The sequence below is a fragment of the Salminus brasiliensis genome, chromosome 10 (assembly GCF_030463535.1).
Source record: "Salminus brasiliensis chromosome 10, fSalBra1.hap2, whole genome shotgun sequence".
Lineage (NCBI taxonomy): Eukaryota > Metazoa > Chordata > Actinopteri > Characiformes > Bryconidae > Salminus > Salminus brasiliensis.
In genome coordinates, this window is record NC_132887.1 from 18,516,960 (window position 1) to 18,533,247 (window position 16,288).

General features: G+C 42.7%; 1 protein-coding gene across 4 annotated transcripts in view; it reads right to left on the reverse strand.

The window, feature by feature from the left end:
- Positions 1 to 10,024, reverse strand: part of sptb (spectrin, beta, erythrocytic) — a 33,365-nt gene extending 23,341 nt beyond the window's left edge. Inside the window, exons 1-2 of one of the 4 annotated variants that reach the window (XM_072689576.1) lie at positions 9,747 to 10,024; positions 3,975 to 4,186 (exon numbers count right to left, since the gene is read on the reverse strand). In XM_072689576.1, coding sequence (XP_072545677.1) covers positions 3,975 to 4,122 — 148 coding nt within the window. In that variant the 5' untranslated portion in view covers positions 4,123 to 4,186; positions 9,747 to 10,024. Of the gene's footprint in view, positions 1 to 240; positions 824 to 3,974; positions 4,187 to 9,746 lie in introns of those variants that run through there. The other 3 variants (XM_072689577.1, XM_072689575.1, XM_072689578.1) reach the window with 3 other exon arrangements.
- Positions 10,025 to 16,288: the final 6,264 nt, after the last annotated feature.

Here is a 16,288-nt window from a genome sequence, read left to right on the forward strand (position 1 = left end):
GCATAAGCTCAGCATCAGAAATGAATGAAATAAATGAGAGGAGTACATTTTTAAAAACTGCTGCAAGCATGGAAGCACAGCAATTTACTCCATCTTCAGTTACCACATCAGCAGACTCAAAACATGTAAACCTCCCTCCTCTCTCTCGCAATCCCCAGGAGAGAGGGAGGAGGGGCGTGCCTTTTGGCCCACTGAGGGAGGGACAGAAAGAGGGAGGGAGAGAAAGCAGGAGAACTCTACCTTGAAGTTGTCTAAACCTTCCATCTAGGATGGAGTTGAAGCAGATATTTGAGGTGCTGTAGCTCAGCCAGCGGGTGCGCCTCATGCCCTGCGAGGCAGAGGATGACGAGGATGAAGGCGGTGGGCGTGAAGGTGAAGGTCGGGTGAGTCTCTGCGTATAGGAGGATGAAGAGGTGGAAGAGGAGTAGGCAGATAAGGTGAAGGGGGCTACGGGTGGCGGGACGTCCAGAAGGGTTCCATTCCTCTCGGGCAGATGCTCGGGTTTGTGCCCGTTTGTCTTGGGACCTTTCTTGCTGTCGGGACGCTGGGCTCTATAGACCGGAGGGGTGCTCCTGCTCCGGCTGGGGTTCGGGCTGACCCGGACGGGCGCCTCTTTCCCGGTAGAATACGCCCGGGTGCTGATTTCCCGGGCCACCACATTGGGCCGAATGGTGCTGGCCTCTCTGCTGGTCTTCAGGCTGAGCTTGACTTCCCGCAGGCGACTTTGGCTGACCGGTACAGCGCGGCACAGGCATGGGCTGCTCATCCTCATCCGAGAAAGTTAGGCAGACGCAGATCCCTCTCGGATCCTTCCTCTCCTGCTTCTCCCTCTCTCCTGCTATGTTTTCCCTCCCTCCTTTTCCCTCTCCCTCTCTCTCTCTCTCTCTCTCTCTCTCGCTCCTGAGCGACACGCCTCTGCCTCTCCCAGGCAGCACAAGGAACAGAGTGGTTCTCCAGCGCCCCACTCATGCATATAATATATCCCTGCTTGCTTCCTCCTCTCCACACAAACACAGCAGTGATGTCACCAATTGCAAGGTGTGAGGCAGTATGCTCAGAACATGATCCACTAATGAGTGTAGTAAAGCTCTGCTCTCATAACACTTCTACTACATTTGATTAGGAAACAGGTTTGATTAATTCTTGCCACAATTTTTGGAAAAATTCAGAATGACTGATTCAATTACACCAAATAAGCAAATCTGATTCAAAAACTACTGACACTCAAGGTAAAAATATAGTAAAAGTAGTACAAATATATTTCTTGTATTTGAACAACGTTTCAACCACGCAAAGAATCTCAAATAAGTCTCGTCATGCCTTTACTAAACAGCCCTTGAAGCCTTTTTACTGTATTCACACAGTAACGGAATATAGACAATAAAATAGCTTGTAAAGGATTTTACTTCGGGATTATCAGCCGATACTGATCTGATCTTTGTGTTTGTATAAATAATAGTCATACAGGCATCTCACACAGTGTAACAACAAAGAAAGGCTTGTGCAGATTTTTTACAGCAATAAAAACGCTTCATGCAGATTCTACATGCAGTTACATTTTACTACATGCAACGTAAACATGTATGTCGAGTGACTTCTTTGGTAGCGGACTATTAAAACATAGCCAACCACTTCCAAATTTCTATTCTGCTGCTCGGAGTGTCCACTAGGGGGCTGCAAAAGGAGGCTGTACATCCTGTTCATCTAGAGTACTAAAAACACACCACTAAATATCTGTCTGATGAAGATTGTTGGCCTGTAAGCAATAATCTACTGATTCCAATTTGATTCCTATATCATCATGTATCCCTGTTTTGGTGAATTTTGGAATCAATGCAGTGGGATCTTCACCTCTAGACTGGTTCACTGATGCACTTTACAACCAAGTGTGAAATTGTTCTTCTCAGTTTGTGAGTGTTGACCGTGTGTGTGATCAAAAAAGTGTCAGTGTAAGGACATGCTCATACATGTTTGCCTACAGTCAAAGACACTGAATGTGTACATGTCTTCAGCATGTAAAAAACTGTACTGTCTTTTTTATAGTACTCTGAAGGATGTTTGTCCATTTTCCAGCACAAAAGAATCCCTCCATGTTTGCCCTTTTCCTCACTCAGGTTCTGCTTTTCTCAGGCAGGAAGCTCTAATTGCATTACAGAAACCTCACTGCACTCACAGAGCACATCAAACACCAGCTCTCACTCAGCATCACGTTCCTGTCTTAAAGTCACAGACATCCAAAATGCAGACTAAGAAATGGCCAATATTATTGTTTCGAGCTATTCCATGTACCTTTTGTGTCTTTAAAAAGATACATATGACAGTGTGTCATATAGTGCCACAAATTACATAAGTGAGTCTATGTGAGACTTACTTTAGCCCCATGCCTCCAGTGTAAAACACATTTCACGCGCCTAACGACTCTGACTGGCAGACACATTTGGGCCTTGGGTAACTTTTTTTGACTGAACTATTGCTTGAAGATGAATGTGAAAGATTGCCAGAAGAAGGTGTAATAGTGTGGAGAAACAGATCACACAGATTCACCCAGGAGGAAAAGGTTTCCATAAAGAACCATCTGCAAGAGGCTTTATTTTATATATAGAACCATCTCACCAGGCAAAGAACCAACTAATCATTCAAATGATTCTTTGAGCTGTCATGGGTCAGTACAGAACAATTGTCCTAACCTTAAAGAACCCCCTTTTTACTATTGTATTGGGGTTATTATAGGTGTCTTATATAATGGAAAACTAAACTGACAGTTTGTTCCATTTATTTATAATTTCTGTTAGGATTTGATGCATTCAGCAACAAGAGCATTAGTGAGTCAAGATGTTGGGTGATCACCACGCCAACTCATCCCCAACTCCCTAATTCATCCTAAAACTTTTGGCTGGAGCATCATCATTCCAGAGAATATAGTTGCAATGCTGGGGGGCTTTATCCCCCTTTAGCTCACACCTGCATTAGGCTCTGTGTCGATAGGTTTATATTATCTACTCCAGAGAGTCCTATTCTATTGCCAATACTTCTCTACAGAGACTAGACAAGCTGAAGGAATTCATTAGGGGTGTCCACAAATATTTGGACATATAGTTTACCTCAGAAAGGGCTAGTTAATGAGATCAATAGTTGCATCATCTGTATTGAGCTCAGTGGAAACTCTAAAACGTGTGGGGCAGTGGTACGCCAGTATTGAGAATCACTATACAAATCAATTACTATCCATTACAGAAATAACTGGTAGTTGCCGCCCTAGTGTATCTCACGTGTGGATTGTGGGTTTTGTGATCAATTACACCCACAGTATTTTAGCCAGAGGTATCGTTTGTCTCTGTTGGAGATAACCCAGTCAGTGTAGCTGGGTTTCTATAACACCTATGTGTCTGTAGCCTCACATCGGGCTATTTTAAGGCCGCTGTCTCAGAGCAAGCACCCCACAGGTGTGGCCGCAATGACAGGCTCTCAGTGCCCGCAGCACTGAGCCCTGGGCGCGGACAGGCAGGGCAGCTGTCCAGCCCCATCACACTGAGGCACGCTGGGCATGCAGCAGAGATTTCAGTCAGCTCAGTGAGTGGAGGGGGAGGAAGAGAGAATGGGGGCTAAAGGGTTCAGTTGCCCAGACTTATGCACTTGCGTGTGTTTCAGTTTGTAGATACCACAACAACCTGGAGTTAAGAGTGAAACAGTCTAGACCCACCCACAAGCCATTTGCCCCAGGTACTACAATATTGTGAACATTTGTGCACTCCTTGTTTTTGTATCCCGCTCTCTCATAGTCATTTCTTCATAATAATCTCTTCAACAGAAATGCAGTGAGCAGTCATGTAGCATGTAAGTGTGATGAGAATTCCTTGAAGCGCTGAATTTCATTATGACATGAGTTCCTGAAGGAATATTACAGTTACTGTTCACAATACCATACAGGACAAGGTTCCTCTACACGAAAAGAAAAAAAGTTACTCAGAACTTACCGGCAAGAGCTTTGATGCGTGAGCGCTCAAACAGCCGGGCTGAGCTGTTGTCGTTGTCCAGCTCTTCTTCGGACAACTCGAAGCGTGTGTTGATGCGGCTGTATTGCTGAGTGATGTCAGCATTGTCAAAGTCGGTAGTGGAGGTCATGACTGCCGGAGGCAGAGAGGGCCAGGAGACCTCAGGAGGTGCTGAACTGGGGCAAAGGGATGGTCTGAGAGGAGAAACGAGACAGTGATTTATTTCCTGTTTTTATGTGGAGCCTCAAATAGGCCTTCAAGTGACATAAAACACAAAGCATCTTGATGCTGAGGTCAGATTCCCTCAGCCAAGAAAGGTCTGCCAGTGTTACCAACTTTTGGGGGTATATTTTAGAGCATGACATGTTAGCTTTTCTTTTTATGAGGTGTGTCCTTAAATGTTGCTAAAGGGATCTTTGCTATATGTAAATATATAGCCAAAATCACAGCACAACCATTGTCTTTAAATTTTGTGTATAGTGATTTTGTCTGACAAAATTGCATGCATTAAATCAGAATTTTTAGCCGTGCAGAGCAGCAGCTTAGAACTGGCGTAAAAGCAACTTCTGGTTAACGAGTAGCCTTATGGTAAACTCCTCCCATTGTCTGACTTTATTGGAAATTCGGCTGTATTAAAATACAATATATGTGAGCACAGAGAGTAGAAGATAAGCAACCAACATGATAATGTCAAAAATGCTAATTTGCACTTGGCATCATCTATCAGCATTTAGCAACTTCTCAAGCAGCCTATAGCTACTTTTCATTGAAAGCAGTTGGTAACACTGCCTCCAAACCTACTGTTTTCAGCAAGTCAAACATGAGCAGTTCTGGTATGTTGCAGGTCATGCTGCACACACTGTTTACTCTTAATCAACTCATCTGCTGAACAGATGTTGCTCATTTGTTGGGTTCATTTTGTTCACTGCAAGGCTGTTAGAACATGAGCAAACAATGCTAATTTTAGACACTTCAAGGAATAGTCTTGCACCATTTCCCCCTTTACCCAAATGCAGTCAATAGGCAAAGACATGTTTGGCGCCTCAAGTATGCTTTGGTATTTTGGAGTAAAAACAGCCCAAGCAGAGATGGCCAAAGTAGAGATAGTTCAAATAGAGATGGCTCAAATAGAGATGGTCAAAGAAGAGATAGCTCAAGTAGAGACGGCTCAAGTAGAGATGCCCAAAGTAGAAATGGCCAAAGTAGAGATAGCTCTAGTAGAGATGGCAAAAGTAAAGATGGTCAAAGTAGAAATGGCCAAAGTAGAAATAGTTCAAGTAGAGATGGCTAAAGTAGAGACAGCTCATTAGTTTTATTTAATTAAAGCACACGATGACAATTTAAAGCATACTATCATGCTCAAGCTACTCAAATACTCCACCACTCCACCAGAGCCACAGCCAGAAACACACAGCTAACATCTTCACATCACCCAAAGTAAGGGTGTATTATTTCAGGCTAGATCTGCTACAGGATCGCAGATATCTGATCCAGCATGTGCCAAAATCGGCTTGATATAGATACCCATCAATACTATTACGGCATCTCCACGTCTCTACGATTGGTGTAGCAAACTGAGCAACAACACAGCCTCCTCCGTGGCAGACTACCACATAAGCAATACCACATGCACTAAACGGTCACATTGCAAAGGCCGCCATTTCCAGCATACTATGTCCCCTGAATGGCTTAGGATGAGGGTGTGTGTGTGTATGCGCGTGCCTCTGTGGAATGGCGGGTGAAGGTTAGCAGCTAAGATAGCTCATATCTTTGCGAGGCATGCCACTTTTGACTGGCCTTATCACCCCACACAGGGGCTGGGCAACCCCTCGGAGTAAAATAACGCAGAACTCCACAAGCACCTTCGTCAGATGCTACGTTCTTTAGAGCTAATTTACACACGTCGGCCCATGTTGTCATTCAGCAAGGTTTGGGCTTAAACACAGCCTTGAACTGAGCCGTGATTCAGGCATGTGTAGATCAGGACTGCCTGGGAAACAAGTGCTTTCAAATGACTTTGGTGCCTAGAACCCTCCTGGCCACATTAGCTATATTGCAGTTGTTATGAGTAGCAGGCCCGTTCATGCTTTCTGAACTAATGCACCAGAGGTCCTGTGAATATTCGTAGCTTACTACCTACAACTAGTGGTGTTAATCATCAAATCTTCATATGTCCTAACAGTAGCCTAATCCAACTGCACTGGCTTTAACTGGAAGGATCTGTCCATTCAATTCTGCATTATTAATTCTCTAATTAATAAAAAAAAACTACATAGTGGTTTTATAGTAGCTACTGAATCATGTATAGAAGTTCTAGAAGTTTAGTCAAGTAATAAACCTGTAGTTTAAGGGGTTGAACACAGTCAGGTGATCACAGTCATCTGCAAGTGATCTCTCCTTTACAATTAGCATGTGGCTACCGGGAAATACAAGGAGGAATGGACAAAAGAGAGAAACTCTGTGTTCAGAGAAGAGGCCCTGGTGCGGCTTCTTCTCTTCTCTGTCCTGTATCAGGAGCTTGCAGGAGGGATGTTATCAGAGAATGACGCGCCCTCCCTCGGCGGGAATTCCCTTATCATTACGCACAGAGCACAGTCTTTATGCCTCTACATACGTTTGCGCTCCAACACACGGCACGTGAGGTTGTAAAAGTGTACTACACTGTAAAAAGTGGTTTGTCAGTTTAACCTAAAATGTACTTTACATGACAACAAACAAATGAACTCATTTGAGTCAACTCAACTCACAGATTCTTTGAACGAAACAAAGCAAAGCAAAACATAGGTTAGAAAAAGCAATATTTTACCAACAAAGTCCTTTCAACACCTGCCCTAATCCACTTTTTTGTGCAGATGGGAGGAGCATTGGGAGGAACCTTTTCAATATACAGTAACAATGCCAAACGTCAGAAAGTAACTGTAGTTATGTATACACACAGTCCTGCAAGGTACCAATATTCAGATTTGGCAGATGTTGCAAAATATGGATTACTGCACTAAAATAATTGAATTTTCTGCATTCTGCATTTTCTGCACTTTCAATCCTTCAAAACTGGCGTATAACTGTGTGTGTGTGTGTGTGTGTGTCTGTAGTGGTTTTGGTATCAGCAGATTTGCACATGGAAAATGTCAGATGTTGTATGCAATTCCCATTGGCACATCCTAAATAAATCACAACCCACTGCAAAGAAGAAAAAAAAACACACCTCATGGCACATGGCACGGCAAGGTAATAAATGCTTACCATTTTCGTGAAAGCACTTAAATGATTTACACATCAAAAAATTGCAAGCTCTCACAAATATTGTGAGAGTTGTTTAAAATTCGCATGAATTTGCGATTGCAAATTTCTGTAGGGTTTGATCATGGCGCAAAACAGCTTTTTGTAACCTCCAGCTACCATAATATCTAGAATGTGCAAGAGCAGAGGGCAAAGTGAGAGGATACTTTTGGCATCTTGTCTGAATTCACATAAATTTGCATTTGCAAATTCCTTAAGGTTCTGATCATAGCACAAAACAGGTGTCATTTGAGGGCATGGATGTTACAAACGCTTAGCATAACCTTTGGCTAACAAAATATCTAGAAGGTGGAAGAGCATTGAGTGATACTTTTGGCATCTATGAAAGAAGAGCGGCTGGAGAAAGGTGTGGCTTGTTGACACTTGGTGTGTATCGTGGACTGTACTACTGTAAAACCGGCCCTATAGCACTGAGAGATTGGTACAGCTTGGTACAGAAATGGTTGGACAATGTTATTTATGCACAGATTAACACGCTTTCAGACAGCATGATGAGTTAAAGCCTGAATTAAATATCCGAAACTTCCAAAATAACAGCAAGTGACTATCAGAGACTGCAATGAGTACATATTGTTTTAGTGGGTGTTGCACTGTTATTCAAAACCCTGTGCTGCTGCTGTTGTAAAACCTGGCCTTGCAGCTATTTCTGAAGGGGGATTTAACAGCGCATGAAGGTTCCAAGCCAAAAGAACAGAAAAGGAGGAGTGATCAATGGAAAACTATTCCAGGAGTATATTTACTGTAATTCAGCACGGATTTAGGTTGTGAACATCGGTGTGCAGAAGTACAGCCAAATTCCCTTAAAAGGTGAGGCCTAGGCAGCCCACCTAATTTCCCTGTTGTTTCAAAGGCTGGGTGACAGCACACAGCTGTTTTTTTTCACTGATATTGTGAAGCCACATTGTTTATTTAATGGGGAGAGAAAGGGAGAGAGGGAAGCAGACAGGGAGAGAGACACGGTGATGGGAGGCGGTATTGAACTGCCTGTTATTTGAGCCCTTCTGTCCTTCCAGGAGCGAGTTACACATTCAGACCATTAAAGTGGGCATCTAAGCACAACAATGATTCCTAAAGGGTCAAGGGAGCATCACCGAAGAGTTAAACTGATCTTAAAGGAATAGTTCAGTATAAAATCAAAGAAACATTATTCATGACTTAATTCAGATGCAGTTGATCAGCCTAGACATGTTTGATATTTATAAGAGATGCTAGGCTAACACTGCTAACAAACACTGAACTTGGACTGTCACCAATGTCATTGCTGTAAATGTAAAATGTCCCTCGGTGAACTCAAAACACATCTGGATCATTATCTGTGTTGCGCAGACAAGATTAGAACATATTAGCCTACTTTATTTATTATATATTTTGTCTTACACGCTACTATTTGCACTTCTGGCCAATGGTAACTGCATTTCACTGCCCTGTACTTGCACTGAGTGATGACAATCTGAATCTACCGATCTATACATCGATCTATCAATCTAGCTAGTTAGCTAGCAAGCCATCTAGCTTGCTATATTATATACTTACTATAATATTAAATATATTATCTATAATAACAAAATCTATCTACTTCACCTGTTAGAATTTTAGATTAAACATGTACATAATGTCTATCTATATATACATAGAGTAGTTTTTTTTTTTTTTACTTTTTATGTATTTATTATTATGTAGCTTTTCAATGGAATTCCCAGGCAAACAAATGAAGATTTGGTGACAGTTCAATTCCAGTGTCTGTTAGCAACATTAGCCAAGCATCTCCCGTTCTTAACTACAGAAGCAAACGTCCAATATCAAACATGTCTTGTCTGATCGATTTTCTCTAAACTGGTCATTTAACACTTAACACTACACAAATATCTCCAACATAGGGACAGTCATGAAGTGTGGGCTTCTTTAGTGGGAAAACATTAACCCCTGTCTGCTCTTGTTTGTCTCTTATCTTGGAAGAGAAATGCTCTCAAACACAAACACACACAGACCATTATGTTTTCAGACTATTATGAGTTCTGAAAGTGTATTTTACTTATTATAATTGTGCTGAACAGAACCATTTGTAAATGTTATTTAAGGAACCACACATATGCAATACAATATTTTTTCAAGTGTTGTTTTGTTTTTTTAAGTTTACCAGTGCTTTTACTAAGGAACCCACGAAGAGCCTCTTTTTAAGGGTGCAGAGCAAAAGTACACTCACATAATGAGCAACACTCAACAGGTTGTTAGACATGCCTTCAGTTAGACCCACTGAGCATTAAATACGTGGCTTAGCGAAGGCTAAATATATGACTTTAGATATTATTATTAAATCAGCTCTACTCTAATAAATATTAACATTTACATTGATAAAGATAGACGAACACATCTCTTCAGCTTTATTAGCTTATTCATTACTTAAGCTTGTTAAAGCTACTTGTCAGTATCAATGTGCACCAGATCAACACTCACCAACACCGTTTGTAAAACTTTCAGCGGGCTGGGCTCCTCGTCCTGTAGATCTGTTTCGGGGGGGAAATCCGTTATTTCTGCGTTGATTAACGTTAGAGCCCCATGAGAGTCGCTAGGGTGCGGGTCAGGGTCGTGGTGGCGAAGGGGGCTGGGAGGGGACCTGCTGCTGCAACATGGAGCCTCTGGGCACGTAACGGCTCATTCTCGTGTTGAGCCGCCGCTCGACCCACCCAGAGGGTTTAAAAATAAAGCGGACGCGGAGAGCGCTGCCTCGCTGCTGCGCACAGGACGCGCATTCCTGTCCAGCGACACTGCCTTTAAATGGCAGATACGCGCTTCAGAACGATACACCCCCCAAAACCCCCACCCACCCAACACACCCAGCCACCCACAAGTGCGCTGAGTGTGTTAATGCCACTGCTCGCCCTGCTGCAGCCCACCCTCACAACAAACGCTGCTGCAGGACAGTACTGCAGAAAGTTCAACAACCTGTGACTTTCTAATAGAGAGAGAGAGAGAGAGAGAGAGAGAGAGAGAGAGAGAGAGAGGGAGAGAGAGAGAGCAAAAACACAGGCAGAAACAAAGAGTGAGACAAACAGGAAGAGAGAGAGAGAGAGAGAGAGAGAGAGAGAGAGAGAGAAGGGATAAAAGAGAGTGACAGAAACACACTAAAAAAGCAGGTGGGTAAGTTTTTAGAATGCCATATTTTAAGACATTACATTATGTATAATTACTAAAACCCTTAAAAACACACAGTTTAAGAAGTAATCTTAAAGCTGGCAGCTCACCAACCCGGCACATCTTAAAGCTGCCGACACGCCAACCCGCACATCTTACAACAGCTAGCACACCAACTGGTACATCCTACAGCAGCCAGCACACAAATCGCTGGCAGACCCATTGATACATTCTTAAACAGCCGGACACCAACCGGCACATTCTAAAGCAGCCGGACACCAACCGGCACATCATACAGCAGCCTGCTCACCAACTGGCACATTCTAAAGCAGCCGGACACCAACCGGCACATCATACAGCAGCCTGCTCACCAACTGGCACATTCTAAAGCAGCCGGACACCAACCGGCACATCATACAGCAGCCTGCTCACCAACTGGCACATTCTAAAGCAGCCGGACACCAACCGGCACATCATACAGCAGCCTGCTCACCAACTGGCACATTCTAAAGCAGCCGGACACCAACCGGCACATCATACAGCAGCCTGCTCACCAACTGGCACATTCTAAAGCAGCCGGACACCAACCGGCACATCATACAGCACCAACCGGCACATCAACTGGCAAATCCTCATGCAGCCGGCACACCACCCAGCACATTCTAAAGCAGCCGACACACCAACTGGCACATGTTAAACCATGTGACACATACCTCTGCACATCTTACAGCAGTCAAAACAGAGAGAGAGAGAGAGAGAGAGAGAGAGAGAGACCATTTTACAGTGGTTGGCACACCAACTGGCACATCTTAAAAGTAGCCGGCACACCAAATTGCATATCTAACAGCAGCCGGCACACCAACTGGCACACCAGCAGTACATCGTAAAACAGCCAGCACACAACCCATCACATCCTAAAGCAGAGGACACACCAGCCAGCATATCTTAAAATTTTCGGCACACTACTCTGCACATCCTAATGCTGTCAACACACCTCCCGGCACATCTTAAACCATTTGGCACACCAACTGGCACATCCTAAGCAGTCGGCACACTGCTCGGCACATCCTAGTGCAGCCGGCACACTACCTAGCACATCCTAAAGCAGCTGGACATATTACATATCTAACACCAACTGGCACATCTTGAAGCTGCTGGCACACTATCCGGCACTTCCTAAAACCTCCAGTAGCTTCCGGCACACAATCTGGCACATCTTAATGCAGCTGGCACAGCACCCAGCACATGCTAAAGCTGCCTGCATACCAACTGGCACAGGTTAAACCATATGACACATACCTCTGCACATCGAAAGCAGCCAAAACACCACCTGGCACAACCTAAAGCAGTTGCCACATCAACTGGAACATCTTACAACATCCAGCACACCAACATCTTACAGCAGGTGGCAATACTCACGGCACATCTTAAAGCACCCAGCACACAAACCGGCACACCCTAAAGCAGCCAGCACACCAACCGGCACACCCTAAAGCACCCAGCACACAAACCGGCACACCCTAAAGCAGCCAGCACACCATTGTAAAGTTGCCAGCATACCAACCAGCACATCTTACAGCAGTCGGCACACCAACCGGTACATCTTAAAGTTGCTGGCACACCAACCGGCACACCAGCAGCACATCGTAAAAAACAGCCAGCACACATCCCAGCACATCCTAAAGCAGAGGACACACCAGCCGGCACACAAACTGGCACATCCTAATGCAGTCAGCACACTACCCAGCACATCCTAAAGTAGCCGGCACACCAACCAGCACATACTGAAGCTGCCAGCCTACCAACCAATACATTTTAAAAAAGCCAGATATTTTACACATCTTACACCAACTGGCAAACCTAAAAGCATCCAGCACACCAACTGGCACATTTCACTGCAGCTGGCACACCAACACATATTAAATCATTTGGCACGCCAACTGGCACATCCTAAAGCAACCGGTACACTACCTGGAACTTTTTAAAACTTCTAAAAAAAAAAAAGACTCCACTATAATTATAAGTCAAATAACCTATTTGTTGCAAGGAATGAATATTAGATGTGAGTATTGTGACTGCAGTGTCTAGGAAGAACCTTTAAATTAGTATAAAACTTTTTCATCAGGTGAAGGCTCTTTACGCTTACAAGATCTGTAGATTAAGATTCTTTAAATAAAAAATATCAGCAGTGTTAGTGGACTTTTCTCATGTGTGGCAAAAAGAGTCCCACATCACCCTGAACCCGCATCACCAGGGTGACAGGATCCAGATTCTTTAATCAGATTCATACTGTAATAAATCTACACCCGAGATGACGTCACCTGCTTGATTTTGTCTACAGCTGTTGTGAAGTTAGTATGAGCACTCTCTCCCGGGTGTTTACGCACGGCGCGCGTTTTTCGCGTCTCGTGCGTATTTACGCATCAGTTGCGTTTTTACGCGTTTTGTGCGTATTTACGCGTTTTTACGCACGGTGCGCAACACAAAAGAAAAACGTACATATATAAATACAGACTACTAAATACTCTTTTCGTCTCTTTGTGCTGTAACATGTTGACAAACTTGTTGATACATGCTTCACCACCAACACGCAGTGTTACAAAACGCATAGCATATAGAAATCGACAGTGCAGAATGTCGATTTTTGGACATTTTTAATTGATTATATTAAATGTTCATATAAAATTTGTATTTTTAACGAAGTTGCACTTTGACTATGTATATACAGATTATATAAACAAACAGTTCCTACACAAAACTAATTATTTTTAACAAATTAATTATTTACATATCCTCCTACAAAAACCTCATCTTCAAAACAGCAGCTGGAGAGAGGAGGAAAAGACCTCCTTAATTTTCAATAGCAGTAAATGTACAAATATTCGATTTTAAGTCATTTTGGACTGCAAGAGAATAGCAGACCACTGTTGGCCCACTAACGGCACAGCTGGCGGGCCACTCGCTTTGCTCAGTGTTTTCTGGGAGGGTCACTTGCCATCAAACTAGCGGGCCGATATGCTCGCGAACTGGGGAGCATTTCTATTAGTCCATTCAACACGAAATTATTTATACTGATACAATGTCAAAACCAACTGCCAGATTTACATCATGTCAAAAAAAGTGGAAAACAGCCAAAATGGAGATAAACGTTTTAAATAATAGGAATTTACTCAGGGAGCTGAGCTGCACGTAAACCAAACCTAACAAAACAAACGAACAAATAAGCAGCTGTAATCAAACTCCCTCTGTCTCCCAGAAAGTCTTCTCACTCATTTCAGCTTGCTTTTTAAAAATCTTCTTCTCACTGTTTTTCTGTCATCAGCTGCTGTTGCTGGCCTTGGCCGACTTGTTGGATGTCCGGTTGTTGGGAGACTCGTAGCTATAGTCTCTGCTCAGTGCTAGTGCAACTGCTGTGATCAGTTCAAATCATCTCCAGTGATTCTTGAGGGCTAAATCTTAAGACTAAGGCATTTAGACAAAAAGAGCCTCAAATATTGTCAAAAACAAACATTTTTTTTTCTAGGCAGGTTTTGCTGCTTGGGTTTTGTCCCTACATGCTGTATCTCATGTATTACCAGCTCCACAAGAATCATAAGAAATGGAGCTCATAAAAAAAATTAACCCCCAAATTAAACTGATAGTTTTGGCTTGTCCTTACATGCTGTACCTCATACAAGTACCATTTTCCCATACATGCTAGAATAAGACTAGAAAGAAAACTCTACAAAACATAACAGCACAATTTTGTTAAATTGGCCTTATCGGTCATTTGAAACACATTTGTTTAAGCCAGTCCAGCAGAAGATACACTTTATAAACAGAGGGCAGTTAATCTTGAACAGGCTGCTTTAAGACACTTTCATATTTTTTTTATAAATATAATTTTATTAGTGTAAAGTAACCATGTGGCTAGTAATGTACAGATATTGCTAACACAGCATGTCTATCTAAACAAGTTGCTAACTAGCAAGCTAACACTGGCAAGCTAGAGCAAGCTTGTAGAGGATGAACTGTAAAAACGCAGATTCCCTCTTTACTCTTAAATGTTCAGTAATACGGCTTTTTAAAAATACATGGCCGAGAGCTGCTTGTTAGACCAGGCGGTGTTGTTTTTCTGAGATTAACAATACCTAAATAAAAGCATTTCTTAACAGTACTCAGAAATAAGCAGATAATCTGTAGCTTGTCAACATATTAGGTAATTGTGTCGCATGCTAGCTAACCTGCTGTCTCTTTCAGGGGTTTAAGGCAGTACACATTTCTCAGCCTTTTTTCAGGTAAGATGCATTAGAGAGGCAATTTAATGCTGGCCTAATTCAGTCCAGTATACATTTCTTACTTCTGCCAATTAGATTTATTATGGTGAACTACGTTCTAATTAGTTGGGCCAATTTGAGTTTATTAGTTAAAATAGCTTGTTCAGTAAAAAGGGAGATTGACTAGCAGAACTTGAGTAATTGAAGTTCATTAAGAATGAGATGAGATGGGTGGTTGGTGTGGCGCAACAGATAACACCACTACCTGCCAGTGAGCTACCACACCATGTGGGAGACTGGGGTTCGAATCCTGCAGTGCTACACCAATAAGAATCCTTGGGCAAGACTCCTAACACTGCATTGACCCACCTCTGTAATACGAGTAACCTTGTAAGTCGCTCTGGATAAGAGCGTCAGCTTAATGCCATAAATGTAAATGAGATACTTAATTTTTACGGTAAGTCCTTCTGTGAAGTTTTCCACCTACGGAGCCCAGCTGGTGGACACGACTTAGTAAGGTGTGGGAACAAGATCATTAAGTCGTGGCCACAACATAGTTATCTTGTTCCCACCCCTTACTAAGTTGTGGCCACGACCAAAATCTGTTCACTCAGTCGCCATCTTTGCAACACCACTGGGGGCAGTTATTATCTCTATGAATGGGCCAAATGACCCAAATACTGGAAACTGAAGGTCAGATGATCGTTTTACAAACATAATCTAAATCACTGATTAAATCTGAAACTTCAAGATTAGTTTGTTAGAATTTGGCTGAAGAATGCACAAAAACCATGAGTTTCCGGCTCAAGCACACCTGATTCAACTCACCTGTTAATTAGCAGGGTTAGCAGGTGTGTTGGAGCAGGAAGGTCAGCAATCTATGCTGGACTCCGGCCCTTGGTTGCCTATCCCTGCTTTAGCATCTTTTACCCCTTAACACAGCTCGGCTTATTACACACTGAGGTGTATTACTCAGTAACTACAGGGACTTCTTTACAAACCGGTGCTGATATTCTTTGGCTTTCAGTTTTTTCTTTTTTAAATGCAGCACAAAGGGCGTTTTTTGTTAAGGTTTAAAATGACCATTTACATGAGAATATGACCCGGTATCCATTGAACCAGAGTGTATCTGGGCACGTTACAATGTTTTAAAAACCCCTTTGGGAATGTTGAATGTTGTTAGTACGTCGTAAAGCAGACAGCAGTTTTACACAGACGGCATCTACACCAAAACTGAGGCTGAGGTGTCTATAGAGAAACTCCCGAAAGAAAACAGGCAAAGAAAAGGTTGTTTGGAAAATGTCAAATATATTTAAGAAAATATTGTTTTTGCTTATAAATTAAATGTCAATGAAAGATTCTTCCTTCTACAAAAGTATAAAAGCAGTTAAACCAACCACAGGAAAAGACAACAATAACACATATATATTATTTTACATTTAAATAGAAGGGATTAGATATCATGGCATAACAGAGGAACAGACAACAGAGATAACAGAGGAAATCTATATCTATAGTCTTTGTGTTTTAGTGGAAGCAGAATGCTTCAGGTCCTTCATTCTGGGCTCCAAACAGAGCCACTGTACTAGTCCCATTCTACAGTGCTTA